The 27,615-nt window shown below is 40.4% G+C and overlaps 2 protein-coding genes and 1 long non-coding RNA gene across 19 annotated transcripts in view; 1 reads left to right on the forward strand and 2 right to left on the reverse strand.

The window, feature by feature from the left end:
- Positions 1 to 27,615, forward strand: part of ZNF570 (zinc finger protein 570) — a 114,285-nt gene that overhangs the window by 62,748 nt on the left and 23,922 nt on the right. For 4 of the 16 annotated variants that reach the window (XR_008552509.1, XR_008552507.1, XR_005126246.2 and 1 more), the window contains exons 4-7: positions 7,376 to 7,539; positions 14,841 to 15,636; positions 17,342 to 17,419; positions 22,746 to 23,873. The gene's annotated coding sequence lies outside the window, so the exon portion shown is untranslated. The other 12 variants (XR_008552512.1, XR_005126244.2, XR_005126247.2 and 9 more) reach the window with 10 other exon arrangements.
- Positions 531 to 14,428, reverse strand: LOC119250164 (zinc finger protein 345-like). The gene is made up of 5 exons (XM_037517893.2): positions 14,390 to 14,428; positions 8,679 to 8,745; positions 7,311 to 7,437; positions 6,933 to 7,028; positions 531 to 4,798 (listed from the first exon to the last, which is right to left on the reverse strand). Exons 2-5 carry the CDS (start codon positions 8,685 to 8,687, stop codon positions 3,048 to 3,050), a joined length of 1,983 nt encoding a protein of 660 aa, XP_037373790.1. The 5' UTR covers positions 8,688 to 8,745; positions 14,390 to 14,428; the 3' UTR covers positions 531 to 3,047.
- Positions 14,423 to 27,550, reverse strand: LOC129146085 (uncharacterized). 2 transcript variants are annotated; one of them, XR_008552515.1, is made up of 4 exons: positions 27,447 to 27,550; positions 20,975 to 21,096; positions 15,202 to 15,887; positions 14,423 to 14,462 (listed from the first exon to the last, which is right to left on the reverse strand). It is a non-coding gene; the product is annotated as an uncharacterized LOC129146085 (long non-coding RNA). The 2 variants fall into 2 exon arrangements; XR_008552516.1 differs by lacking the exons at positions 20,975 to 21,096; positions 27,447 to 27,550 and adding an exon at positions 20,621 to 20,840.

Genomic DNA, 27,615 nt, shown 5'->3' on the forward strand with positions numbered 1-27,615 from the left:
ACAATCTCTCATAAATTTATACACAAAAACCCTTAAAACAAATCTTAGCTAATCAGCTCTAACAAGGAATTCCATAACCTGACTGAATGTAATTTACTACAAGTATATAAGACTGGTTGACATTTAAAAACCAATCAATGTAATCAACCATATCAACAGGTTAAAGAAGAAAAATCATAATCATACCGATTGCTGCAGAAATACATTTGGCAAAATCCAAAATACATTTATGATTAAAAACACAAAATTTCCACATATTAGGAACAGAGGGTAAATCCTTTGATTTAAAAAAGTGCATCTCTTGATACATAAAACCTACTGATAACATACTTAGTGGTGAAAGACTGAATGTTTCCTCCTAAGATCAGAAACAAGATGAAGATGTCTGCTCTCACCAGTTATTATATATTACATTGGGGAATTACAGCCAGCAAATAAGGCAAAAAAGACACAGGCTAGGGGGAAAAAAAAACAAACCATATAATATATATATATATATATATATATATATATATATATATATATATAAAGCTGTCCCTGTTTATAGATTACATTGTCTATTAGAAACCACGCCCCACCCTCCAAAACACATATATTTGTATATAAGAGTGGTGAATAAATAATACACAGTTTTATCTATTCATCAAAAATTCTGTTGCTGAGAAGCCAGGTCAGCATGTCTGTGCTAGAACTTAACAACCACCATTTACAACTTTTGCAAATAAAATGAATCACTTAGGTATGCACAAACAAGTCATGTATAAGAGCTGTATGCCAAAATCAAAAATCCTAACAAAAGAAATCAAAACTGTATTAGTTTCTTGGACTTGACATAAATTACTACAAACTTAGGATTAATTTAAAAAAAATATTTTCTCACAGTTCTAGGGGCTAGAAGTCTGAAATCAAGTAATTTGGCAGGGCCATGTTTTCTCTGAAGTTTCTAGGGGAGGATCCTTTCTTTCCCCTCCTAGTTTTTGGTGATTGTGAATAATCCCTTTATGTTCCTTGGGTTATAGATACATCATTCCAATCTCTGCCTCTGAATTCACATGTAACTTCCCTGTGTGTTAGTGTCCATATACCTCTCTTCTTATAAGAGAAGTAATTAGAGTTGTGCATACTCTCATATGATCTCATTTAATTTGATTGCATCTGCAAAAACCCTTTTTCCAAGTAAGATCACATACATAGGTACCGAGAATTAAGACTTCAACATTTGGAGGCACATAATTCAACCCATAACAAAGACCTAAAAATGGAGAGACATACCATGTTAATGGAAAGGAAGACTCAGACTGGGAAGAAAGATGTCATTATCCCCAAATTGAATTCCTATCAAAACTTCAATAAGCTTTTTTTCCTGTAGATATATGAGAGTTTACTCTAAAATTTATATGAAATAGCAAAAGACCTAGAATATTTAAGTCAATTTTGAAAAAGAAATCACTCTGCCCAATATAAAGATATCCTGTGGCATGACAGTAATCAAGATAGTATGATATTAGCAGAGGGATAGACAAATGCATCAATAGAAGAGAAAACCCAGAACAGGACACACATAGATTTGTCTAATGGATATTTTAAGGGGGCAAAAACAACTCATGAAGGAAAGATAACTTTTTCAACAATTGATAATGGAGGAAATGGACAACCATAAACAAGAAAGAAAACCAAAACAACAAAGAATACCAAACTCAAGCTTACAATGGAGGCAAAAAATGAACTCAAAACGAATCATAGACTTATAAAACCATAGAAATTTTAGGCAAAAAAAGAGAAAATCATTGGGACTTGGGGCTTGGCAAGGAATCCTTAGATTTCACATCAAAAATAAGATCAATATAAGGTACATTTGATAAACTAGACTTTATCAAAATTAAAAATGTTTGCTCTTCAAAATACTCCACTAAAGTAAGTAATGTAAGCTATGCACTGAGGGAAAAAACTGCAAACCACATATCCCACAAAGAACTAGTATTATCTAGGATATAAAAAGCACTCTCTCAAAAGCCAACAGAAGAAAAAGTTAAAAGAAATAACCAGGCATTTCACCAACAATTAAAGCACACGAAAAAATATTTAACATCATTAGCTACCAGGTAAACACATATTACAACCACAAAGAGCTATTACTACATGCCTATTGGAATGGCTAAGATAAAAATTAGTGATAACACCAAATTCTGGTGGAGATGCTGAGAAACTGGGTCCTTCATGTTTCTGGTGGGAATGTAAAATGGTAAAGCCACTTTGGAAAATGATTTGTTCAGCTTGTATAATAGAAAACATGCGTTAGCTTTAAGACCCAGAAATTGCTCTCTTAGGCACTTATACCATGGAGATGGAATTTTATTTTCACACAAAAACCTACACACAAATGTTTATTAGCAGCTTTATTTCTAATAGTCAAACACTTTTTTTTAGAATTTCCTTTTAGTAAGAATTGTATGATTCAGAACAAGTCATAACCACACATTAACTAGATGAAAAGTTTTGCTCCAAAATTATTTATCTGATGTGTAGAGTGATGAAATACTTACTTTATGTATTATATTTGTAGAGCCTTCATCTCATTTAAATTCTGTAATAGTACACATTTAAAATACTGAATAAAAATATTTACAATAGCTAACATTTATTAAGCATAAGCTATACATTACGTATTGCATAAAGCTTTATATGTATTCACTCCTTTGAATTTCTGAACATTTATGGTAAGATGTATATTAATGTTTTATAAATGAGGAAACTAAAGCAAACAGGGTTAAGTAAGGGCTTAAGCGCTAAAGGTTTGCCAAAGGTATACACACATAGTAAGTGGAGTTCAGATGATATGGAACAAAAAAAGGATGCTGAATATGGTTGATCTCTTGTAAGAATTTACTAATGTCTAACAGGGATTGAAGTATGATGGAAAGTGATTCTGCAGGTAGGTTACTCTAGCCTTCACTGTGAATTCTCTGATGGTGAGTTTTTTACCAGTGAAAATAAAAAATGATTTCCACATTCAAAATCTGAATTTTATGATATTCCAACTCTGAGTGTCATGGGCAGACTGGTAAAGGTTTAACTAAATTGATATTTTCATACAGTTTTGTACCACTGTGAAGTTTCTGATGTTGAGTAAGATGTGAATGCCGTCTAAAATTCTTACCACATACGTTACATTTATAAGGCTTCTCACCAGAATGAATCCTCTGATGTTGAGTCAGTTGTGAGCCACGATTAAAGGCCTTCTCACACACATTACATTTGTATGGTTTTTCACCTGTGTGAATTCTCTGATGCTGAGTAAGATGTGAACCACGAATAAAGGCCTTCCCACATTCACTACATCCATAGGGTTTCTCACCAGTATGAACTCTCTGATGATAAGTTAGCTGTGAGCCACGAATAAAAATCTTACCACATTCTGTACATTCAAATGGTTTCCTTCCAGTATGAAAAATCTGATGTAGGCTAAGCTGTGAGGTACAAATAAAGATCTTACCACACTCCTTACATTCGTAGGGATTCTCACCCGTATGAATCTTCTGATGTTGAGTCAGTTGTGAGCCATAAATAAAGGACTTCCCACACTCTTTACATTCATACGGTCTTTCGCCAGTATGGATTCTCTGATGCTGAGTAAGATGTGAGCTACGAATAAAGGCCTTCCCACATTCCTTACATTCAAAGGGTTTTTCACCAGTGTGAATTTTTTGATGTTCAGTAAGTTGCGATCCACGAATAAATGATTTTCCACATTCTTGACATTCATAGGGTTTCTCACCAGTGTGAATTCTCTGATGTCGAATAAGCTGTGAGCCATAGTTAAAAGTCTTTCCACATTGATTACATTCATGTGGTTTCCTCCCTGTATGAATCCTTTGATGTTCAGTAAGTTGTGAGCCACGAATGAAGGACTTCTCACAATCCTTACATTTATAGGGCTTTTCACCAGTATGAAGCCTATGATGTAGAGTAAGCTGTGAGCCGTAACTAAAGGCTTTTCCACATTTCTTACATTTATAGGGTTTCTCACCCGTATGAATTCGCTGATGTTCATTCAGTTGAGAGCCACGGATGAAGGCCTTTCCACATTCCTTACACTGATAGGGTTTCTCTGAAGTGTGAACTCTCTGATGATAAGTAAGTTGTGAGCCACGAAAAAAGGCCTTCCCACATTCATTACATTCGTAGGGCCTTTCACCTGTATGAATTCTTTGATGCTGAGTTAGATGAGAACCACGAATAAAGGCCTTCCCACACTCTTTGCATTCATAAGGTTTCTCCCCAGTATGAATTCTTTGATGATAAATAAGTTGTGAGGCACAGATAAAAGATTTTCCGCATTCCTTACATTCATAAGGTTTCTTAGCAACGTGAACTCTCTCATGGTAGGTAAGTTGTGAGCCCTGAATAAAGATCTTCCCACATTCTTTACATTCATAGAATTTTTCATCAGAATGAACTTTCTGATGTTCAGTCTGTTGAAAGCCATGTATAAAGTATTTTCTGCAGGCTTTACATTCATCAGATTTCTCAGTAGAATGAATTCTCTGTTGTAATGCAATGGATGTGTTCTCATTAAAATTAGGAACATCTTCATAGGTCACTACTAGTTGCCTAAAATGTCCCTCTTTATTTCCTGATTGGCTTTCAAATTTGTCTCTGCATTCCCTATTATCTTGAAAACTTTTACACTCATATTTATGGCTTGTAAGTTGCTCTGTTATGTCCCATCGAGATGCTTCTTTTTCATAAGTTTTTCTTTTTGAAGATAGCTTCTTGGACTCACACCTGGATACCCAGTCTGTAAAATGACAAGAAAATTAACAAATGTTATTTTCATACTCTTGGAAAAGTGAAACTTTAAGGTAGAAGCAGTAGACTCAAATGTAATATAATACTCTAAGATGTCAGTAGAACCCATGGAGTAGTAAAGAGAAATCCAGAACTAGCCAGTTTATAAATATAGTATAAAATAAAGTTGGCTGCTCAAATCAGTAGTGAAAACATGTAAAAGTGATAAAGAAGGGTAAATATAAAGAAGTGAAGATAAAATCATATTAATTTTTCAGACCATACAGCAGGATAAATTCTAAATGGATCAGGTATCCTTATTTACAGGGGAAAAAAGCATACAAATAACTACAATAAAACCTGGGTGAATTCTGTAACTCAGGAATGGGGAAAACATTTCTAATTATAACTTGATAAAGATGACCACATTACTGTTAATTGGCATGTCAAAAATGAAGTAAAATAATAAAATGGGAAAAATATTTGCATTTTATATAACAAAGGTGCAGCATGCCTAATGGACAGTTTCTAAAATTAGGCTGGCAACATTACATGCCACAAATGTATTTCTAGAAAAATAAGACTAGAGGAAAAGACTATAGACACTAAATAAAAATAGACTAGTGAAGCAGACAATTGATAGACAAGTAATGTAAATGGTTTTTAACTATTATAAGCAAAGTTGACTTTAACTATTGAAGGTAACTTTAACCATGGAGGTAAGGGCATGGAGAAACTAACCCCCATTCATTGCTGATGGGAATGTAAAATATGTAGCTGCTTTGGAAAAGAGTTTTGCACTTCCTCAAAAAGTTAACATTGATTTGCCATATTACTTAGAAATTTCATTCCTAGTCACATATCCAAGAGAAATAGCCAACATGGAGATATCACATAACCCAGGAATCCCACTCGTACATCAAAAGTTCTGAAAATGTATGTTCATATAAAGACATGTACATAATGTTCATGACAGTGTTGTTCATATTAACCAAAAGGTGGAAACACCTCAAACATCTGTTAATTGATGAATGAATAAAGTGTAGTGTGTGTGTATTTATACACACATATATACACATATGTGTATGTATGTATATACATAGATATATGTATTTACACAATATAATGTTATTTGGCAATAAAAGAAAAGATAGAATGATACATGCTATAATATGAATAAATTTTGAAATGTCCAGAATGGGAAAATCCACTGAGACAGAAGGATTAGTAGCTGTGTAGTGCTGGGGAGTTAGAGGAAGAGGAAAATGGAGCTGTTCTTCAGGTTATGACAGTTCTAAAAGTGACTAGCAATAGAGGTTCAAGAGTACAATTATATTAACTAACCATCAAATTGTCTACAATAAATGGGTTATTTGGATGGTATGAATTATATCGCAGCAAATTATTTTTTTTTAATAAAAACGACACTGAGATGCTATTTTTCACCCCTTAGAACAGTGAATTTCCAAATGTGACATCAAACTGTTACTGAAATGATAAATACACTAGTACTCTTACATTGTACATTGGTATATGTTAGTAAAAGTATGAAAATACATGCCCTATGAAATGGAATGTACGCTATTTAGCAAACCCACTCTGTAAAATCTATCCTAAAACTGTACTAGCAAAATCCCAAATATTCTGGTGCAGACTTTTCATTGAACTACAATTTGTTACAGATAAAGATACAAACCTAATTGTGATGGATGTGGTGTGGTAACATACATCTGAAGGGTGTGATCCTATACTTTTAAATCATACAGTGTTGTAAACCAATGTTACTTCAATTAAAAAAATAAATTAATAATCTAATTGTCCATCAGTAGATCGTGTGGTATATACACACGTCATGGAATAGTATGCTGTAGGATAAAAAGAAAGCTATTCCCTATTTGAAAATACAGTGGAAAATGAAAGAGAAGCAGGGAAGTGGTGAATGGAGTAAAGAAGTGACTTTCTTAGTTGTTGACACTAAAACAGTTTTGCCCTCCAACAGTCAGGCTTTTAAAACAGGCCTTAGAGTAAAAGGCCTTGATGGGGTTTGAGAATATCCAAGCTAATACCTTAAAGGTATGGCAAACTTACTAAGTAATCCGACTGACCCCCAATGGTCCCCTCTTGCCTGACCATCTCTTACTCACCTGGGCTCTGACTTCTTGCGATTTCCTGCACAACTTTCCAGGGTTCTTTTCCTTGTTCCAATAAGGAGAGTATGTCTGGCTTAGAAATGGAAAATCCTGTTTATAAAAAATGGAAATGGATATGGTTATACTCTGCTTGTCCAGAATTAAAATTAAGTCTAGTGTTCATCCGTTAGAAGGTCAATGACAGAAATGTTCAGAGGAGGGATAGCTGAAGGAGACAGGAGATAAAGGTGCCCAAATGAGCTGTCCATTTCCAACTGCAAGGCACAAATAAGTTATTTAGGAATAGGAGTCTGAAATTCAGCTGGGAACTTGAAAAGTTTCTAAAAGCTCACAAAGACTAAAGTCAAATTGTTGGAAAGCAGACCAACTTACCCAGCGAGACCAGATTTTTATAGTTCTCCAACATCACCTCTCTGTACAAATTCTTCTGTTCCAAGTCCAGGCACTCCCATTCCTGCTGAGAGAAGACTACGGCCACATCTCTGAATAACACCAATCTCTGAAATGAGAAACCCAAATGTTAACTGTGAGGAGAAGAAAAGTACTATAAAAGGTACAAAATTAAGAGCAAATATGTTGATGCTGGAAGCTTGCAATGTGGGTAAGTAATGGCAAGAAGTAGATAAATGTAGACACCTAAACAGTTCTGATCCTTTTCTATTTCGCTCTATCATAGCCTTTTGGGAACTTGTATGGGAATGAATAACACAGTTTGTGGAGTTTTCTGATTAAATAAAATAATGTGTGCATGATGAAATGAGAGAACACAGGCAGATTCTCAAGTCCTAAGTGCCTCTTCTTGAACCTTAAGAATTGAAAACAAGGGCCTCCCTAGTGGTGGCCCTGTCAAGCTGTCTGCAGCCACGGCAGCACGAGTTCAATACCCAGCCAGGGAGCTGACCCACATGGCGCAGCATACCTCTCCTGTTTCACCCACTGCTCCCCTCAGCAGTGTATTTCAGTAGATCCACCTTTTCTGTTCCCCACTCTTGCTGATGAATTCTCTCACACCCCCACACCTCTGGCCTACATCCCGGTTCTTGTATGCATAAATAAATACTTTTAAAAAATTGAAAACAGAACAAAAGGGAAAGGGAAGGAGAGAAGAAATTAAGGACGGAGGGAGGGAAGGAGAAAAAAAGAAATGATGGGCACCTTTCAAAATGTCTTTTAAAATGTTTATCTTAGGAAATAAGATGTACATATAAGAATTTCTTTTCAAGTCTGAATAATTTAGAAATAATATTCTTCCTTATCTTGGCAGATCCTTTCATAGACATTTTTATAGGCTACATAATATTCTACATTGTGATTATAATTGCTTTCATATTTTGTGGTAGTTTATGCTCCTTTCGCTAATGCCCTTCACTGCTTTGTTTCCAAAATTCTCAACCATTTAATCATCTGGCTGACCACGTTACCTACTTAATCATTGCTCAGTGTACCACTTTGCTTATTCTCAGCAACAGAAAGTTAATGAAAGATGAGTTCTGTGCACACAGATGTGACCCTGGCCTACAGATAGGATTCAAATTCAAAAATGACCTCATTGCTGATAGTCATCTCGAGGTATTCCCCAACATGATCCCCTGTCTGTTCATTTCCTGAAATTGGAGTGCTAAGGAGAACAGATGCTTGGATGCAGCTTAGTAAGCAGACTGTCAGGTGACAGAGATACTGAATATTCATCATGTCCTAGCAAACAGTGTTCGGTGAAGGGAAGAAGAAACACTGACTCACGTGGGACATGGCTTAGAACTGTAACTTATTAGTCCTCCTCTGGGTTCTTCTTGAAAAGTGCAGAGTCCTGAAAAGGCAGGAAGGAAAAAGGAAACCATGAGAACAGACTGCTTTTGCTTATATTGATATTTTCATTTCCTAATTTTCTTTTCTTTTTTTTTAAAGATTTATTTATTTATGCACACAAGAGCTGGGGTGCAGGCCAGAGATGCGGGGGGTGAGAGGATTCACCAGAGACAGAGTAGGGAGCAGAACAGTCAGACTGACTGAAATACACTGCTGAGGGGAGCAGCAGTCAAGTCAGGAGAGGTCTGCTGCGCCATGTGGGTAGCTCCCTGGCTGGCCAGGGATCGAACTCAAGCTGCAGAGGCTGTGGACAGCTTCATAGTAAGGTGCTTAACCTCTTGCGCCACCAGGGAGGCCCTCATTTCCTAATTTTCTTAAATGTTTAACTGAAGTAACACTGAGTTATGCAAGTTTCAGATGTGCATCACATACCAGTATCTGTGCATGCTGCATTCAGTTCACCACTAAAAGTCCCACTTTACCTGCCCTTCTTCCCCCTTTCCTTCCAATAATCATTAATTTGGTGGTCTGGGTTTGTTTTATTTAGTTCATTTGTTTATATGGTTTCTCTATATCACCTGTAAATGACATCATATGGTATTTGTCCTTCTTCATCTTACTTATTTTACTCAACATAATAGCCTCTAGGTCCAATCAGGTTGCTGCAAATGGCAGGATTTCTCCTTGTTTCTTAGTAGCTGAATAGCAGTCCATGGTATATACAGTCAAGTGTTACACACTAAGGTTGTTTCCAGTTGTTGGTTATTGTGAATATTGCTGCAGTGAACACAGGGCCGCATATATTTGTTTCATTTGCTATTTTTGTGGTCTTTGGGTAAATACCCAAAAGTGGGATAACTGGATCATAAGGAATTTCTATTTTTAATTTTTTGAGAGGTTAATATTGCTTTCCTTAATGGCTGCAACAATTTACATTCCCATCCAGAGTGTACAAGGGTTCCTGTCTCTCCACATCCTTTCTAACACTTGTTTTGTCGTTTGCTTAACAAAACAGGCCTGCTTTTAAATTACTAAGTTCAGGTAAACATTTCCTCCCCTTTTTGCAGCCCTGGTCCATTCATGCTCAACATATGTAATGAGGAGATCACCAATCCCAGAACATACTAGTGTGAAAGAATTAATTCTGGTTCTCCGACCTGACATGCATAGTTCACTTTTATAGCCATGGGGGTCCTGATCAGATTTATACAAACAGTACCCACCTCAAGGGTCTACACACAGCCACAGACTGGAGGATGGTCTGCCTGTGCACGGCAATTCCAGGAACAAATGCTTCTCAAAACTAGTATCTACCTCTTAGCCCCAAGCTCAGCACACTACCTCAGATGTCTCTGTAGCTCGTGCTCACGTTCCAGGTTCAAGAAACATTCTGCATCCAAAGTATAGGTATCACTCAGGTGAACATGTTACCACTGGCTGGTAACATGAATATTAACCAGTAACCAAGGAACACATCCAAAACATCCTCTAACAGAAAACCACCTGTTGGGGTAAACCATGGCCTCAGCTGCATTTAGGAACTCTGGGGGCAACACTCCCTTGTCATCCTGCCTCACATCATGAGGCTTCTAAATAGAAGGCTGAGGACGGCTTCAGAAAGTGACTGTACAGCATATAAATTCCTCAGAGCACATACTATGTGCTGGGTGCTTTATATACGTTAACACTTACCCGCAAACAGATGCGTGAATATAACTATCTCTCCCACCATACTCCTTTCCGCCACCGATAGCATCTTCCTTATACTTGTGTCTTTTTTTTTGACACATGACTTTATCGACATACCATTCACATTCCATAAATTCATCCTTTCAGAAGCACAACCGAGTGGTTTCTAATATATTCACAAAGGTGTGCAATCATCAACATTAATTTTAAAGTATTTTCAAAAACAAAATTAGCAAATTACCCATTAGCAGTTACTTCCCATTCACTTATTCCCACAGACTCTGGCAATCACTAATTTTTTGTATCTAGAAATTGCCTATTCTAGACATTTATAAATGAAATCAGGCAGTATGTTGTCTTTTGCAACTGGCTTTTTTCATTTAACATAATTCAAGGTTCATCTACATGGTAGCATGCATCAGTACTTCATTCCTTTATACTGCTAAATACTATTCCATTGTATGGCGGTATCACATTTTCTCCACCATTAGTTGATGGACATTTGCATTTTCACTTTTTGTTACAGTGAATACTATTAAGAATATTCCTGTACATGTTTTTTGTGTGGACACGTATTTTATTTCTCTGACATGGGCCAGGGAATGGAATTGCTGGGTCATATTGTAACTCACTTTGAGGAACTGTCACACTTCCCAAAGCATCTGCACCATCTTAACATTTCACTGTAACTATATCGAAGTTGCAGTTTTCCCACCTTCTTGTCATCTTTGGAATCATAGTCATCCTAGTGGTTTGAAGTGGTATGTCACTGCAGTCCTGATTTGTAGTTCCCCACTGATGTTGAACATCCTTATGTGCTTATTGGCCATTTGTCTGTTTTCTTTGGAGAAATGTGTGTTTGGATTCTATGCTCATTTATAAAATTTGGTTGTCTGTTTACCATTGAGTTGTAATAATTCCTCATATAGTCTGAGATACAATTCCCTTAATGAACAGATGATTTACAAATACTGGGCCCCACTTTGGTGGTAAATTTTCACCTTCAAAGCTCAAAGGTATACTTCAAAGCTCAAAATCTTTTAATTTTGATGAATTCCAAAGTCCAGTTACACATTTCCTTTGATTGCTTGTGCTTTGTGTCATTCATGAGAAACTGCTGCCTACTTAGATAATGGAGATTTCCTTTGTTTTCTTCTAAGAGTTTCATGGTTTGGGCTCTTACATTTAGGTTGACAGTCCACTGTGAAAAAATTTTTGAGTGTGATGATGTATGAGCTATGATAACATATTTCAGAGTATTGACCCAGGGCTAAAAAGTCTCATTTCCTCTTCACAGTTCGCTAAATGCCCACCCTGACTTCTTCCCTTATCAGGGTTAAGCATGACACAACTTTACCAAGTTACCCAGAGTTACTCCAGTAGTCTTGCTATTCTACACAATTTTTATAAGCAGGATTTTAACTGTATCCACCTTTTCCAGGAGAACAAGGCTCTACACTGATGCCTTCCTCCTGAGACTTACTTAACATATTCATTAAGGGTATGCAAGTACAGAATTGCTCACGCTCACACACATAGAGACGTAGGCCATTACGCATTACATAGTAGAAAGCCCTGGCACCTTGGTTAAATTGCTCTGTCAGTGTCAAGAAACAGCAAATGATCCTCTCAGCATCCAGAATGTCTTTTAGGTTTATGTCAGTTCTGGAGGCAACATATTTCTTGTTTACACATTTTACTTAATCCTACTGATGCTGTCATTTAACAGAACACGCCTTCTTGAATAGGACCCCCTCCTAAAAAGGTTGCAGAGTCTGTTCTACTTAAAATCAATAGTCACTCCTACTAGTGCACTCACAGGCTTGTCATTGTGGAGACTGTGGCAACCTTACTGCAGTAAGGTTGGAGTCTCTGGCCCAGCTATAACAGCCCATGGGCTTACAATAGAAGAAATGCCCCCTTTTGACCCTGGCTATGTTTGATCACAATGAGGATTACTGGCCATACACTTAAATCTTTTGGAAATAAAGGCCTTCACAGACCATGAACCTGTGACCCTCTGATGCCAGTTCCCCTCTATGCCTTGGTTTGTGGAAGAGCCCCCTCACAAACTCAGTACCAATATCCAGTCCTCTTGGATACACCCTGTGGGATGGAGTCGAACCTAAGCCTTCTGGAACATTTCACACATAGAAAGTTACAAAGAGGAACGAAAGTCTCCCTGTCCTTGAGTCCTTACCAGATGCCAGGGTGCTGGAAGAAGTCACCCCTTTCTCAAGGAAGCTCCTTAGGATTAGTGTGTAAACAGCAATGGGAGTTCATAGATGGTGTGGCTAGCACTGTCAGAGGCAGTGGAGCTCAGGAAAATGTTGCTTTCTTCCTTTAACTAGGAGTCCCCAGAAAAGGGCAGGATCCAAGGTCAAAAAAGTGGTGAAAGTTCAGGAAGTCATCTTAGCATTGAATGTCCTAGCCAACCAATGGCACCAAATGCATAGGTTTATAAACCTCTGGGGCCACTGCCTAAGATTTGTCCCCGCTGAGGGTAAAGAACTCTGGAAATCTTCAGCCTCAGGGACACCCAAGATATAAATCAAAGCACCCATATCTCTACATATACTAAGACAACAAGAGCAGGCCTCACCGGGTCACTCCTATTCCCTTCAGAGTCGCAGACATTACTAACAGTGGCCAAGTACACATTTCACTTCTCAAAACACAAAATACTGAGTTTCCAGGAAAGGCATCCAATGGAACTTTCATCTCCCAGGCAGCTGGCTTAATTAGAGGCATAACAGTCACTTTATTCCAAGCAGATTCCTATTAATGCCAGTCGGGCAAATGACCCCTAACTGTATTCTTGCCTCAAGCCTTAATCAGCCCCTTGGCTGACTCATATCTCACAGAAACATTAAGAAAACTCCCTATCACCAGCTTCCATATATGAAGAAGGATATGTCTTCCCCTCCATGTGTATGAAGACATCACTTAAGAGCCCTGATATAATGTCTAATAAAATATTTTCTTCACCGTATTACATGACAAGTGCTGTTTTCTCTAGAAGTCTAAGGAATTCTCGAGAAGTTGAACCATCCAACTACCCCAAATAACTACGCTCAGATCTGATGTCAAGAGATCAGAGGTTAATTGTAAATTATTTCACAATAGTTGTCTTGAGCCAGTTTTGAAGTCAAGGCTAAAAACTCTCACTTGCCTTTCATAGGCACTTTGCTAAATCCACACCCCAACCACTTTAACGCGGCTCCAACACTTGTGAGTTACAACACACATATATAGCCATAAATCAGAGGCCCCCCCAGATACAAAGCCCCTTCTCCTTGGGGGCAATGAAATTATACAAAATAACCAATCTCTAGCAAGCTCTGGAAACCTAGCTGACCCCACCCTATTAGCCATATATAAACTGCCTCCTACAGTTCCAGCTTCCTCCCTGCTCTGTGGCACAGTCCCTGAGTGGCAGCCTTCTGGTGTTTAAAGCTCTAAGTAACAGAGTTCTACCTTTCATCTTCATGATCATCTTTATGCCATCAAGGGAGTCTTAAAATCTTATACAACAGAGCCCAAATTCATTCTTTTGCAGGAGGTGCCCCAGTTGTTCCAGCATCATTGCTGGAATTGTTTTAAAAAGAGTTTTCTCTCTCTCTCTGAATTATCTTGAAACCCTTATTGAAAATCAATGACAAAAATTTTTATTTCTCAACTCTCAGTTCTATTCCACTGATCTTTCATGTCTATCCTATGTCAGTTCCATGTTGTCTTGATTACTGTAGCATTAAGTTGTGAATTGGGGAAGTGTGCCAGATGAGTATATAAGATAAAAAAGAGGTAAATGGAGTGTAATAGCCGCCTTCAGTCCCCAGTATTCTTTAGAATTGCAAGGCCCAAGGACCAGATCACTATAAGGATCCTTGTTAAGGAGTTTCAGGAATAGAAAACCAGAAAGAATTTTGCAACCAAAAGAGGTAACAGCAACTGACCTTATACAACGCTCTTATTATCCAGCAGTCAGTGTTTCCTTGTTCTCGGGTCGCCCGTGTGAGAGAAGGGCTTCTGTGGATAAGAGAGAAAGAGTAGAGGCCCAAACCTGCCTTTGAGCTGAAACTGACTTGTTACAAACAAACATCTTGTACTCACTCCCCTCGCACCCCTCCCTCAGCTCAAGTACTTTCAGAGGAAGGTGAGAAAGAGGCTTCAGCAATATGGCCCTCTTTGGGGACCAGAAGGGTGGGCTTTTCAGGTGGGTTCCTGAGGGGGGAAGAGAGGAATCTTACTCCCTTGGTTTTTGTCCTCCTCTCTTCTCAGCCCCCCACAATTGGTGATTTTCCTGCTTCTAAATAATCTCATTCTGAGATCAGGTATGTGGCTTGGAGGCATATCTCTGTATCTGGAACCTTAATTTTGGCCGCACCGTTTAATCTTCCCACATAGGACGCGGCCATTTCCAGGGAACCTCGGTCCCCGCTGGCTACAAGGAGAGGGGGCAGTCAGCCACAGCTTCCAGAAACCCCTGAACCTACAAACGGCCCCAGTGTGGGCGTTTCTCACCCTGTCGCCTCCCCGGTGCGCACAGACTAGGCATGAAGACAGTGAACGACACAGTTAAACGAGGGGTCATTTCGCACACCTTCATCGCACAGCCACCCTCACGACCGCAGACAGCATGACCACTCTCAAGGGGTGACACACAATCACGCAGCAGCACAGGCACATCACGTCTCTCTCGGGGGCGTGTAAGGCCCCCGACTCCAGACACGGCCGATCTCCGAGCCGGAGCGCAGGCACGACTCACCTTCAGCTCGGCGGGCGTCCTGCCCAGGTCCAGGCTGTACAGATTACAAACCCACAGGCCGCGCTGCCTCGGCGGCCGGGCGCCTCCAACTCTTCAGCACCGCCGCTCTGACAACCCAGAAGGGCTGACGTTGCGCCCGGAGGCCTCTGGGAAATGTAGTCCAGAACGAAAGACCCGAGAGAGGGGCCGCCAAGCCTGCCGATGCCTCGCAGTACAGTATTCCTCGGCGTTTCAGCCCCGACCTGCCGGTCCCGAGCCGACGACCGTCAACCCCTGCTGCCGCCGGAGTCGTGTCTGAGCTCTGCGGCGCCCCCACGGGTGGGCCGGCCGGAAGTTGTTTCCGCCGCGATGCCTTCTGGGACTTGTAGTGCAGCCCTGGTGGCCTTATGGCCCAGCGTGGTGGTTCTGAGCCCTGCGCCCAAGTTCTTTTCCCAGGTGGGACCCCGCTGTGGTCGGTACTCCCCAAACCCCGACTCGCCAAGACTGAAAATCCCGGTCGGTGGAGGGAATCCGGGCGAATTGAGTCAGGAGGCTGGAGGAGAGGCGCCGCTGGGCCCTCCCGCAGCCTGGCCTGCCTCTGGAGGGGGCGGGGATGGAGCGTGACCCTTTCCTGCTGGTGTGAACGCGTCGGCCTCTCTTTGTGACCATGGAGTGTGGTTCTGCTATTGTATCTGCGACAGCTTTAACTTAAAAAAAAAAAAAAAAAAAAGGACATTGTGGTGCTTAAAGTATGCTTTGAGAACGTAACATACGAAAAAGTGCACAGATCATTAAAATTGGTTAATTAACATTTCATGAACTACTCAGCCAGGGAATAACCAGCACCCAAAAATTAATTCTCTCCTGGTCTCCTGAAAAGGTATCCCTAGTGTGTTTTACCACAACATAGATTCGTTTGGCCTTGTTTTGAAGTTTACATAAATGGGATCATGTGTGTCTACCCTTTGATTTCACTTCCTTTGCCAAATATTCTGTTGGTGAGATTAAATAAAGTTAGTTTATCCTGTAAGCACACTGTAAAATGTTCTGGGAAATGACCCCTCCCTTATTCCAGCAAACAAGTGCAAGGCCATCTTCCAGAGACTTGAAGTCTGAAACAGCTATACAAAATCTGACGCATGGCGCAGCGGTTGAGCGCTGGGTTGCGAAGCTGCCCGCAGCCTCTGCAGCGCGGATTCAATCCCCGGCTGCTCCCCGGCCACCGGAGGAGGGTCCCACATGGCGTGCAGACCTCTCCTGCCGCCCGCTGCTCCCCTCAGCAGTGTACTTCAGTCCTTCTGCCTGCTCTGCTCCCTGCTCTGGCTCTGGTGAATTCTCTCATCCTCCCGCGCTTCTGACTGTACCCACTGCTTGTATGTACAAATAAATAAATCTTTAAAAAAACAAAACAAAATCTGACGCCTGTGCTTAAAGCAGGTCTTTTTGCTCGCACTGATAACCAACTGCCTGATAAGAATTTAACACTGGGTACCCAGGCTTTGCATCTCTACAGGTAGCTCTTTAGAAAGAAACATTAAATTGCCATCTTCTGTGCATAGATGGCAACAACCTATTTTTAGATTGAGACCACTTAGAACTAGAAGTACCCCTGTCAAGAATAATCTTATTTAATGTCAGTGACTCACTGTTCCTACCTATATAAAGTAAATTCAAATTTGTTGGAATAATAGTTGCAGATTAAATCTGTTGAACACTTCCTTAGTTAGAAACCTCACTTTGATATCTAATGAACTCTAATTATCCTTGATACTTTCTTTCCCCTTAACAGTATTCCATGTTGATGGTATTTGGCTTGTTTTCAGCTTGGGGTTATGTATTCTGAAATTCCGAGTCATGCATTCTGAAATTCTATTTGTGTTTTTTGCTGTGTATATATGTGCATCTTGATTCCATATACACCTAGGAGGGGGAATTGCTGGGTCATCAGTTATACATTTATTTGGCTTTAGAGATATTGCAAACAGTTTTCCAAAGTGGTTTTCAGATTTGCAATTCCATCAGCTATACACTATAGTTCTAGTTGCTTTGCTTCCTAATACATACTGAACATTGTGTCTCTTTTCTTTTTTAAACGTTCTGGGAGGTATGTGGTTTTTAATAAGATTCCCTGATGTGTCTATTTGTGTATCTTCTGTGACAGGAAGAGATGCCGGCCAGGTTTCACATCTATTGTGGGCAATCGGAAGAGGAACAAGAGGACGCAGACGCCTTTGCAAAGGTCTGTGCTGTTTGGACTGGTATTGATCCAATACTTCCTTTTTCTTAAGATTTATTTTTATTCATGCATACAAGAGCTGGGGCATGGGCCAGAGGTATGGGGGCAGGGGGTTGGTGAGAGGATTCACCAGAGACAGAGTGGGAAGCAAAACAGGCAGATCTACTGAAATACACTGCTGAGGGGAGCAGCGGGAGAGACAGCAGAGGTCTGCTGGGCCATGTGGGTAGCTCCCTGGCCGGGGATCAAACTTAAACTCATACTGCAGTGGCTGGTGATAGCTTCATAGTGCTGAGACTTAACCACTTGTGCCACCAGGGAGACCCTGATCCAATACTTTCAATACTGCCTCTTTTCAGATCCTTACCCCTTTAAAAACAAACAGGGCTAGAATAGAAGCAAAGGTCCACCTTTCTTCAGAGGGACCCAAGGCCACATGCACTGGTAAAGGTATGTTAGGGACTTGACAGTGACCAAAGTTGGTAAACCATTTAGGCTCTTGAGGACATTGAGTCATAAGTTACTGTGGTGCCAGGAAGCACTCATGGGTATGGTAAAAACAAAAACCAAAAAAATAGATTTGGACATAATTCTCAGATTGGACAGTGCACTGGCATAATTTTGTGGGTGGGCCCTTTGGGGCCAATGCCCACTTAAGTGCTTATAATGGATACTACTGACTGTATGGTGGGCGTAGATGTGTTAATTACAGGTAGTAATTCTCTTATCATAAGGATGTTCCCAATGAGGAAAACACCACAACTAGAAGAGTAGTGGTAACAAGTACTCAAACTGGAGCCTACCAGACTTCTCCATTGTGGTCATGTCAGTACTGTGAGTCAGCAGAGGATGTTAGGGAAAGAAATGCAAGATTTTTGTTTTGTTTTGACCTTTTTAATTGAGATAATGTTAGTTTGCAACACTTTATAATTCAGGGGACTAGTTCCTCAGATACCTGTTACCTTTCCACCCCCACCATCAAAGCATCCATAGTCCTTTTGTTACAGAGCAACCCCAATATAAAATGGGTTGCCTCACTGTGGGTCCTCACCCATGTTCTTAAAGGGGACTTATTAATGCTAAACTGCAGGCACACACAAAAAGTTAATAAAAGATTTATTTACAAGGGAAGGAGATATGGGGAAATGAATAATTCAGGGAGAAAAAAAGGGAGATAAGTTTGTAAATGCATCCTACCCGTCCACTGACTTGGAATCCCAATGACCAACCGAGCTGGTGAAAAACCACGTGCTGTTGGGCCAAGAGCGCAACCCCCCCCCCCCCAATGGCTGGTTAAATATTCAAACAGGAAACATGGCTGCTTAACTCTGCCCTCAGGTCCTCACAGCCTCCCTTTGGGGATCATGGGATTTATAGTTCCCAGTGTCTTAATAGAGTTGGGGTGGAGTCCACAAAGCCTGGATGGAGTTTGCTCAGGACATCCTTTCCCCTTAACAATTTATCCTTGGCCATTGGGCCCCCTCCCTCCCTCCCTCGCTTGCCCTCTGGCAGCCTTAATTTTACAGGCTATTTCTAGGGTTTGGTTTGATTTAGTTTGTCAGTTTGTCGGTTTTATTTGTCTCTTCTGTTTCACATAGGAGTGAAATCATCTAGTATTTGTCTTTCTCCTTTTGAGTTATTAGCCTGACTCCCTCCAGTTCCATTTGTGTTGTTGCAAATGGCAAGAATTCACCTTTTTTTAATAGCCGAGTTGTATTCCATTCTGCATATATACCATATCTTAATCCACTGGTCTGTTGATGGGCATTTGGGTTTTTTCTATAACTTGGCTATTGTACCAGCAGGAAAGCAATATCTAAATGGTGTTCAAATACCTTCCGACAGATGACTTATTAGTTGTAGCAGCAACAGAAACTATGAGATAGAGAAATTTGACAATATGTGAGCCAGCTAATTAAAATACCATTCTAATGAGAAGCAGAAGCAAATTGCATGCTCCCAGATATGGTGTCCTGAGAAGGACAAAATACCATGTATTTGGTATGTGGGAAGCATGACTTGAGCTTAATCATGAGGGAATAATCAGAAAAGCTAAAATGAAGGACATTTTATTTTAAAAAAGAAAAGGGCCTTTAATTCTTCAAAAAATTATAAACTCATTACAATGGCAGTCTGATGAACTGTTAACAATTTGAAGGAAACTAAAGAGAAATGCAAGTTAAATGCAAGGTCAAATCATAAACTGGATGCTGGGTACCTGCCCTAAAGATACTATTGAGACAGTTGACACAAGTGGAATACAAAGTCAATTAGATAAAAACATTTATCATTTCCTAAATTTATTATTTCATTTTATTTTTATTTTAAAAAATATTTTATTTATTTTTGCATAGAATAACTGGAGTGTGTAGGCCAGAGGTGCAGGGGTAAGAGACTCACCAGAGACAGAGTAGTGAGCAGAACAGGTGGATCGACTGAAATACACTGCTAAGGGGAGCAGCGGGTGAGACAGGAGAGGTCTGCTGTGCCATGTGGGTCAGTTCCATGGCCAGGATTGAACTCAGGCTGCAGCAGTGATAGCACTGAGACTTAACCCCTAGACCACCAGGGAGGCCCAATCATTTCTTCAATTTAATTAGTGATGTTGAATTAATTTTAAGATAATATTCTTGCTCTTAGGAAGTAGACAAAAAAGTAGTAAGGCCTAAAGGGTCTTAATAATAAATCCAATCTATTTTTAAAAATTTTTATGGAGATAATACTAGTTTATAACATTATATGTTTCAGGTGAGCAACATTCTCGTTCAGCATGTCAATATACTACATCATACACTAATCAGTAACTAAAAATAACAAGAACAAATGAATGAATAAAGACATAATGAGTAAAATAAATGAATTAAAATAACTGGTCTGGAGAAGAAAAGTCCCAAATTTTTAAAGAGAGACACTTATATAGATCAAAATGCAAAAGAAGATGAGGGGCCATGTAAGAATCACATACAAAATAAAGGCAGAACTTGATCAGTGAAGAAGAATCAGGGCTGTGTTTCCTACTTGGAGAAGAGAAGGGAGCATTGGGGAAGAGAACCCATGGGCATAGACAGGTAGAGGTAGGAAGTCTGGAACATTTGGTGCAGAAGTCTCACTTTATAGGTTGTTAACAGAAAAAGACAGTTTCCATCAGAAGCAACTTGGTTACATCCTTTAGTCCCTCACCTTGCCCCACCATCCTTCACTTACTTAGATGCAGTTCCCTTGTCAGCTCTCTGCCAGCTGTCCAGCGCTCTTTCTGTGCTCCACGAAGGACACTACGTCTGGCTCAGGACAGCAGAGTCCTGCTCCCAAGAGAAATGGTGCCGAGTTTTGCTATAGAAGGCCCAGAAAATCTAAGAGGAAATGTCACTAATAGAGAGGACAGACCTTCAGCCCCAGCTCCAGTGGAGTCACACACCTTCAACTACAAAGCTCAAGCCCTTTCTCTGGGGACAGGAAAAATAAATGCATGGGAAATTTGAAAGGAACTGAGAAATTGTCAACAGGAGAAAACAAATATTCCAGAAGGAAGCCTGAATTTTTAGGGATAGGTATGCTTACCAACTGAAACCAGGTTGTTACAGTTTTCTAGAATCACATTTCTATATGAATCTGTAGTCTGAATCCAGGTGTTCACACTCCTGAAAAGAGTCTATGGACACATCCTTGGATATCACCAACCCCTGAAACAATAAATCGTTGTACTGTGAACATAGTAAGAACAAATGTTTTTAATATGGGAGGAGAGGGGCCTCCTTGGTGGCCTAAGGGTTGCTTAAGTCTCAGCGATATCACTGCTATAACCTGAGTTCAATTTCTGGCCAGGGAGATGACCCACATGGTGCAGCAGACCTCTCCTGTCTCGCCTGCTGCTCCCCTCAGCAGTGTATTTTAGTTGATCTGCCTCTTCTGTTCCCCACTCTCTCTCTGGTGAATCCTCTCACCCCTGCACCTCTGGCCTACACCCCAGTTCTTCTACCAAAAAAAAAAAAAGACGAGAGGAGAGAAGGAAAAGGTGAAAATGGAGAGGTAAAGGCCACGTTTATAGGAAAAGATACAGGAAACAGGCTGGCTCTGGGTGCCCAGAAGTCAGCAGGATGTAGCTAGGTCCTCAAACATTCCATTTCCTGCAGATAGATCAACCCACCTATCCCCATTAGGATATTTCCAGTATCTAGCTAGGTCTGTAATGTTCAAAGTCTAACCAAGTGGCACTTCTCTATTATGTGAAATGGCATAAGCCACTCTAGTCTTGTTACCCCTGGTGTATAATAGTCAATAAATGGCAGTTATTTCCACTATTCTTTACCCATTTAGAGCTAAGGGGGAAAAAGTGATGAACTTTTCAAAATATCTTAGAGTAAAATTTGAGAATAAATAAAGAGACTATTCTTCAAACAACAGATGAGAAAATACAGGTCCTGTATTTTCAGGGATCAGAAATGCAGTAGACATCTAAACATCTCTGTTAGAATCAAGATGACAACGGAATCATTTATGCTGTAGTGTACATCAAGTTTATTCTAATGTAGAATGTTCAGCCCATTCTGAAAGTTACCCTAGGATAAGAATGACATAAACATATGTTTCAAGGAGAGTTTCTCACCTTTGGCAGTGTTGATATTTGGGGCTGGATAATTCTGTGTTATGTGTGGGGCTGTTTTATGCATCACTGGATCTTTAGCAGCAACCCTGACCTTTCCTGCACTAGATGCCACAGCACTTCCAGCTCTTACAACTAAAAATATCCCCAGACATTGCCCAATGTCCCTGAAGGCAGTGGGGGTGGCAATAAAATTGGCCCTGGGTGAGAACCAGTTTAGACTCTGAACAAATGAGGGCTCAAACTATTTACCTCCTACTTCCATGGATCTTTGCTTGGAAGACACTGATTGTGCACCCTAAAAACTATAGCATAAACCTTGAAACAGTTAAACTGCACACAGTATCCAGATAGGGGAAATAAGTATCACAGGCGAGAGGCCAGAAGTTGCTAGTATAGGGCCTCCCCGGTGGCACAGCGGGTTGAGCGCAGTGCTGTGAAGCTGCCCACAGCCTCTGCAGTGCGGGTTCGATTCCCGGCCAGCCAGGGAAATTCCCACATGGCACGGCAGATCTCTCTTGTCTTGCCAGCTGTTCCCCTCAGCAGTGCTTTTGGCCCCTCTGCCTGTTCTGCTCCCCGCTCTGTCTCTGCTGTGCTGCACTTCCCCCTGCAGTGACCCTTAGGGCTAATGGCTTGCGCCACGGTCCCTAGGTCCAGCTGGGCAACCAGCGCGCAGGGGGAGAACAGCAAAACCCCCTGAAGACATACCTGCTGCACCTTCCCCTGCAGTGACCTCTAGGAATCCCTAGGTCCGGCTGGGCAAGGAACCAGCTTGCAGGGGGAGAACAGCAAACTCCCTGAAGACATAGATAAGACGGAAGCCTGTTGAAAGATAACGACCACCAGGAGCCACTACAGGAATGCTGTCCGCACAGAAACTTATCTCACCTTCTCAAGGCCCACAAACTTTATTCTAATACAACTGTCTCTCTAAAATCTTTTCTCTCTCTCTAAAATCTTTTCTCTTTCTCTGTCTAAAAGGTCATTGGTTTGCTGATTAAAAAATAACATATAAAATCTAATAACTAGGCTAATTCAAATGAAACGTTACTAAACTCTGTGTATTAATAGAACTGTTAGCTTAATAATTTCTCTGTTGTATGCTTAGCCTTGTTAGTATTAATCTTAATGATAAAAATATTACATTGTGAAAAGTAAAATTCACCCGTGTTAATTAATAGTAATTTAGTGGTAGTGAGTAGTTTAAACAAAAAGTATTCACATAAAATAAAAAGAAAAATTAATAGCCTAACTACTTAGGAATGCGCCTGAGTCCAGATGTAAATCACTGCTCTGTCAATGATAAGCTAAACCTATAAGCAAGCTGATTTCTTCACTGATGTTCGCCTTTCCTATGCTTTTAGAAAACAGATATATACTGGTCACCAACTCAAATTAAATTACACTCAGATTTTCACTCTTGAAGTGTGTCTGTTTGTCATTTCTTTAACCGAATCCCTGACCACCCTGCGCAGTCTCTCAACCCTGAGACGGCCTCATCGTTCACTGCTGTGCAAGTCTGCGGCACTGCTGAGTCCTTTTACCCTCCCGCACCTCTGGCCTGTACCCCAGCTATTGTATAAATAAAAAAAAAATCTTTAAAAAAAAGAAAAGTTGCCAGTATAACTGGGGGAAGAAAAGTAACAGGATAACAACCTCATCGCAAGTCTAAAGAAAAAACAATCAGGACAGGATAGCAGACTACCATTGGTAGCCAGAGGGAAAATGTTATTGAGAGAACTTGACAGTGATGTTTGAACCTGATCCATTTTCAAAACCAAGTCTGGATTCAAAACTGCAACAGCACCAGCATGTCCAGCCTGCTCAGCACTGTCTTATGCTGGAGCTGTACTGGCAAGCTCTTCTTGCTCTGACTGTTGCTGGCCAGATTTAAACATGATCTGCATGCCTCCGAAACTGCTGAGGTGTTTTTTTCTCCTCTCTATCTTTTTTTTCTTTAAACGCAAACCTGGCCGTGGGGGTTTGACCATCAAACCCTGCTGCCCTGGCATAGCCCAGGCTGATGCTGCTCAGCTGGCGGCCCCTGCCCCTTTAGAGAACCAGAAGCGTGGAGTTCTACTCTTACAGGGTTAAATGTACAGCAGAAAGACTGAACTTAATCAAGATTATGAGCCCAAAAAAAAAAAAAAAAAGATTATGAGCCCAGATGGGCCCAGACTAAGGCCCCATATCAAAAGCAAGGAGGTCATCTCTCCCCTAATCGTACCTGATGAGTCAGCCCAGTGTCATCACACATACATCATTCTCCAGAAGTGAAAGGGGGGGTGCACTGAAAACTGAGCCCAACTCTCAAAAGAAGGAGAGAGTTACAGCGGAAGCTTACTGAATATAAGACTTCGTGGCATGGGTATGCTTATGCCCATTCAGGCCTGGTCCACAGGTATACTCCCATACTGTGGGCCTTTAAGCCCAAGGAAAGCTCTCTCCTCCTCCCACCGCCCCTCCCATCTGTGGTAGGGATTGGGGCTGGGCAGATAACAGACACAAGATCACCAACACAGCTAAACCAATTTTAGCAAAGGGCATATTTGTGCCTGCAAGTTGGGGCTGTTTGTGAGGCCTAAACTACAATCCCTAGAATCCTGTGAGTCTGCTTCCCTGCTACCCGAAATAGCACCAGTCCAGCTATTTCACATAAGACAGAGAAAAAAAACAACTGTTGGCAAGAATGAAATCAACTCTTTTTTTTTTTTTAAACACAAGGGCTTCCTTTTTTTTTTTTTTTAAGATTTATTTATTTATACAAGAACTGGGGTACAAGCCAGAGGCATGGGAGGGTGAAAGAATTCACCAGAGACAGAGCAGGGAGCAGAACAGGCAGAAGGACCGAAATACACTGCTGAGGGGAGCAGCAGGCGAGACAGGAGAGGTCTGCCACACCATGAGGGAATCTTCCTAGCTGGCCGGGAATCGACCCGGTGCTGCAGAGGCTGCAGACAGCTTCACAGCACTGCACTCAACCTGCTGCACCACCAGGGAGGCCCTTGAAATCAAAAGTCTTAATACCTGACTGGTAGAAATGTAAAATTGTGAAGCCTCTGTGGAAGACAACACAGTAACTCCCCCCAAAGTTAAAAACTTACCAGAAATTCAACTCCTGGATATACACCAAAAGAACTGAAAACAGGCACTCATATTTATAGGTCAGTGTTCATTGTAGCATTATTCACAGTCATCAAAAGGTAGAAGCAACTCAAATGTCCATCAACAGATTATTGCATAAACAAAATGTGGGGTGTGTGTGTGTATAAAAATATAAATATAAATAAATACAGTGGAATATTATTCATCCATAAAAAAGGAACGACATTCTGATGTATGTTACAATATAGAGGAACCTTGAAAACATGTTAAATGAAATAGGTCAGACACAAAGGGAAAAATGTCATATGCTCATACTTATTATCTGAAATATCTAGAATAAATTCATAAAGACAAAGTAGATTTGAGGTTACTAGAGATGGGCTTTCTTGTATTCCCCTTGGAATACACAAAATTTAAGACTAGAAAAAGAAGAACTACTGACATTAATGTCCATAAATGTGGACATAATTAATAGTTCTAATATGGTGGTCCAATTTGAGACACAAAGTATAGAAATTGAAAGGTGATTAGGGAAAGATTAAATCAATGATTCTCAAATTTTGGAACAAATTCAAATTATACTTTGGCAAAAATTAAAAGTTTAATAGCACAGTCTGATGGAAGCTATAGGTAAATAGGTCTTTCTCATACATTGAGTGTACAAATGAAAATAATACAATCTGTTTAAGTAAGTGCCAGTTTCTAGCAAAAGTATATAAGCAATTATTCTTTCACAGCAGTCCCATTTCTAGGAATCTGAACATGTACTTTCTGGAAAGAACCTGAAAAGATGTGTGCAAAATGGTGTCAACTGCAGAATTCTTTTTTTTTTTTTTAAAAGATTTATTTATTTATGCATACAAGAGCTGGGGTACAGGCCAGAGATGTGGGGGGTGAGAGGATTAACCAGAGACAGAGTGGGGAACAGAACAGGCAGACTGACAAAATACACTGCTGAGGGGAGCAGTGGGTGAGACAGGAGAGGTCTGCTCCCTGGCTGGCTGGGGATCGAACTTGTGCTGCAGAGGCTGCGGATTGCTTCATAGTGCATTGCTTAACCCCTTGCGCCACCAAGGAGGTCAACTGCAGAATTCTTTATAAGAGAATATGACTGGAACCAATCCAAAGAGCCACCAACCACTCAAATTCATTATAGTATAGGCACACAATGGAGTACTATGCAACTGCATAAACGAGAAAGAGGTAACCATCTAGATATTATTATGGCATGATCTCCATGTTACATTTTTTAAAGTAAAAGAACAAGGTAGTGTTAACTGTATCTAGTTGATGCTACATTTGCAAAAGAATGGGAAGGTATGGAGATATATAAGAAAATGCTCTCATGAAACAATGAAAGGATAAACTGTAAGGTTTATAAAAGATTTCCCATGTTGGAGGAAGGGAAAACAGTGGAAGGGAACAATGGAAGCTAGACTTCTATGAATATATGCTATTTTGTAGCTCAGATCAGGACTTGTTAAATATTTTATAAAATTGTAAGACAAAATTAAAAACAGGTGCCAATATATCAAACCCAGAATTAAATCAATGATCATGCTTGGTATTGACTGGTCGTCAGTCACTTACCTAGGGAGAGTCCCCTTGTCCGCTTATTGTCAAAAACACTCTAAGGATCCTGTCCTAGCTCCACAAAGAGATTGCATCTGGCCTGGGAGTGGACAGTCCTACTCACAAAAGAAAGGAGACTTTTTCATATTCTATGTGTCCTAGAACTCAAGTCCTATGTTGTGATTAGTGGGTGTGGGGGGAAGAGGGAAAGATGTCACTATTGAGATTTTATTTATTTTTGCGTAGAAGAACTGGGGTGCAGGCCAGAGGTGTGGGGGTGAGAGGATTCACCAGAGACAGAGTGGGGAACAGAACAGGCAGACTGACTGAAATACACTGCTGAGGGGAGCAGCGGGTGAGACAGAAGAGGTCTGCTATGCCATGTGGGTAGCTCCCTGGCTGGGGATCAAGCTCAGGTGATAATGGTGGGCCTTCAGGTAGTAGCCCTGAGACTTAACCCCTAGGCCACCAGGGAAGCCCCAAAGATGTCACTATTGAAAGGGCCACAATGAAGAAGAGAAAATGGGGCTTCATCTTTAGTGCTAATGAAGTGGGCCATTCAGTACTCTATGAAGCTCAAGCCATTTTTTAGGAATAGGGAGAAGAAATGCATAGGCTATATAAAAGGATATAAAAGAAATTCTTTCTGGCAATATTCCAAAAAAATATTCCAGAGGGCAAACTCAGCTTTTAGAGATAGCTATATATTTACCTACCAAGGTCAGGTTTCTGCAGTTCTCCAACACGACATACCTGTGTAGGTTCCTTTGAGTTGAATTCAGGCACTCCCACTTCAGAAAGAAGTCTGTGGACACATCTCTGAATATCAAACAGAAAAACTGAGTAATACCTGTGTAATGAAAATATATATATGATTTCAGAATGGAAAGAGATGCAAAATAAAAGTAGAGGATGTAAAGGA

This window comes from Talpa occidentalis, unplaced genomic scaffold (genome assembly GCF_014898055.3).
Source record: "Talpa occidentalis isolate TD23 unplaced genomic scaffold, MPIMG_talOcc4v2.1 talOcc4.17, whole genome shotgun sequence".
Classification (NCBI taxonomy): domain Eukaryota; kingdom Metazoa; phylum Chordata; class Mammalia; order Eulipotyphla; family Talpidae; genus Talpa; species Talpa occidentalis.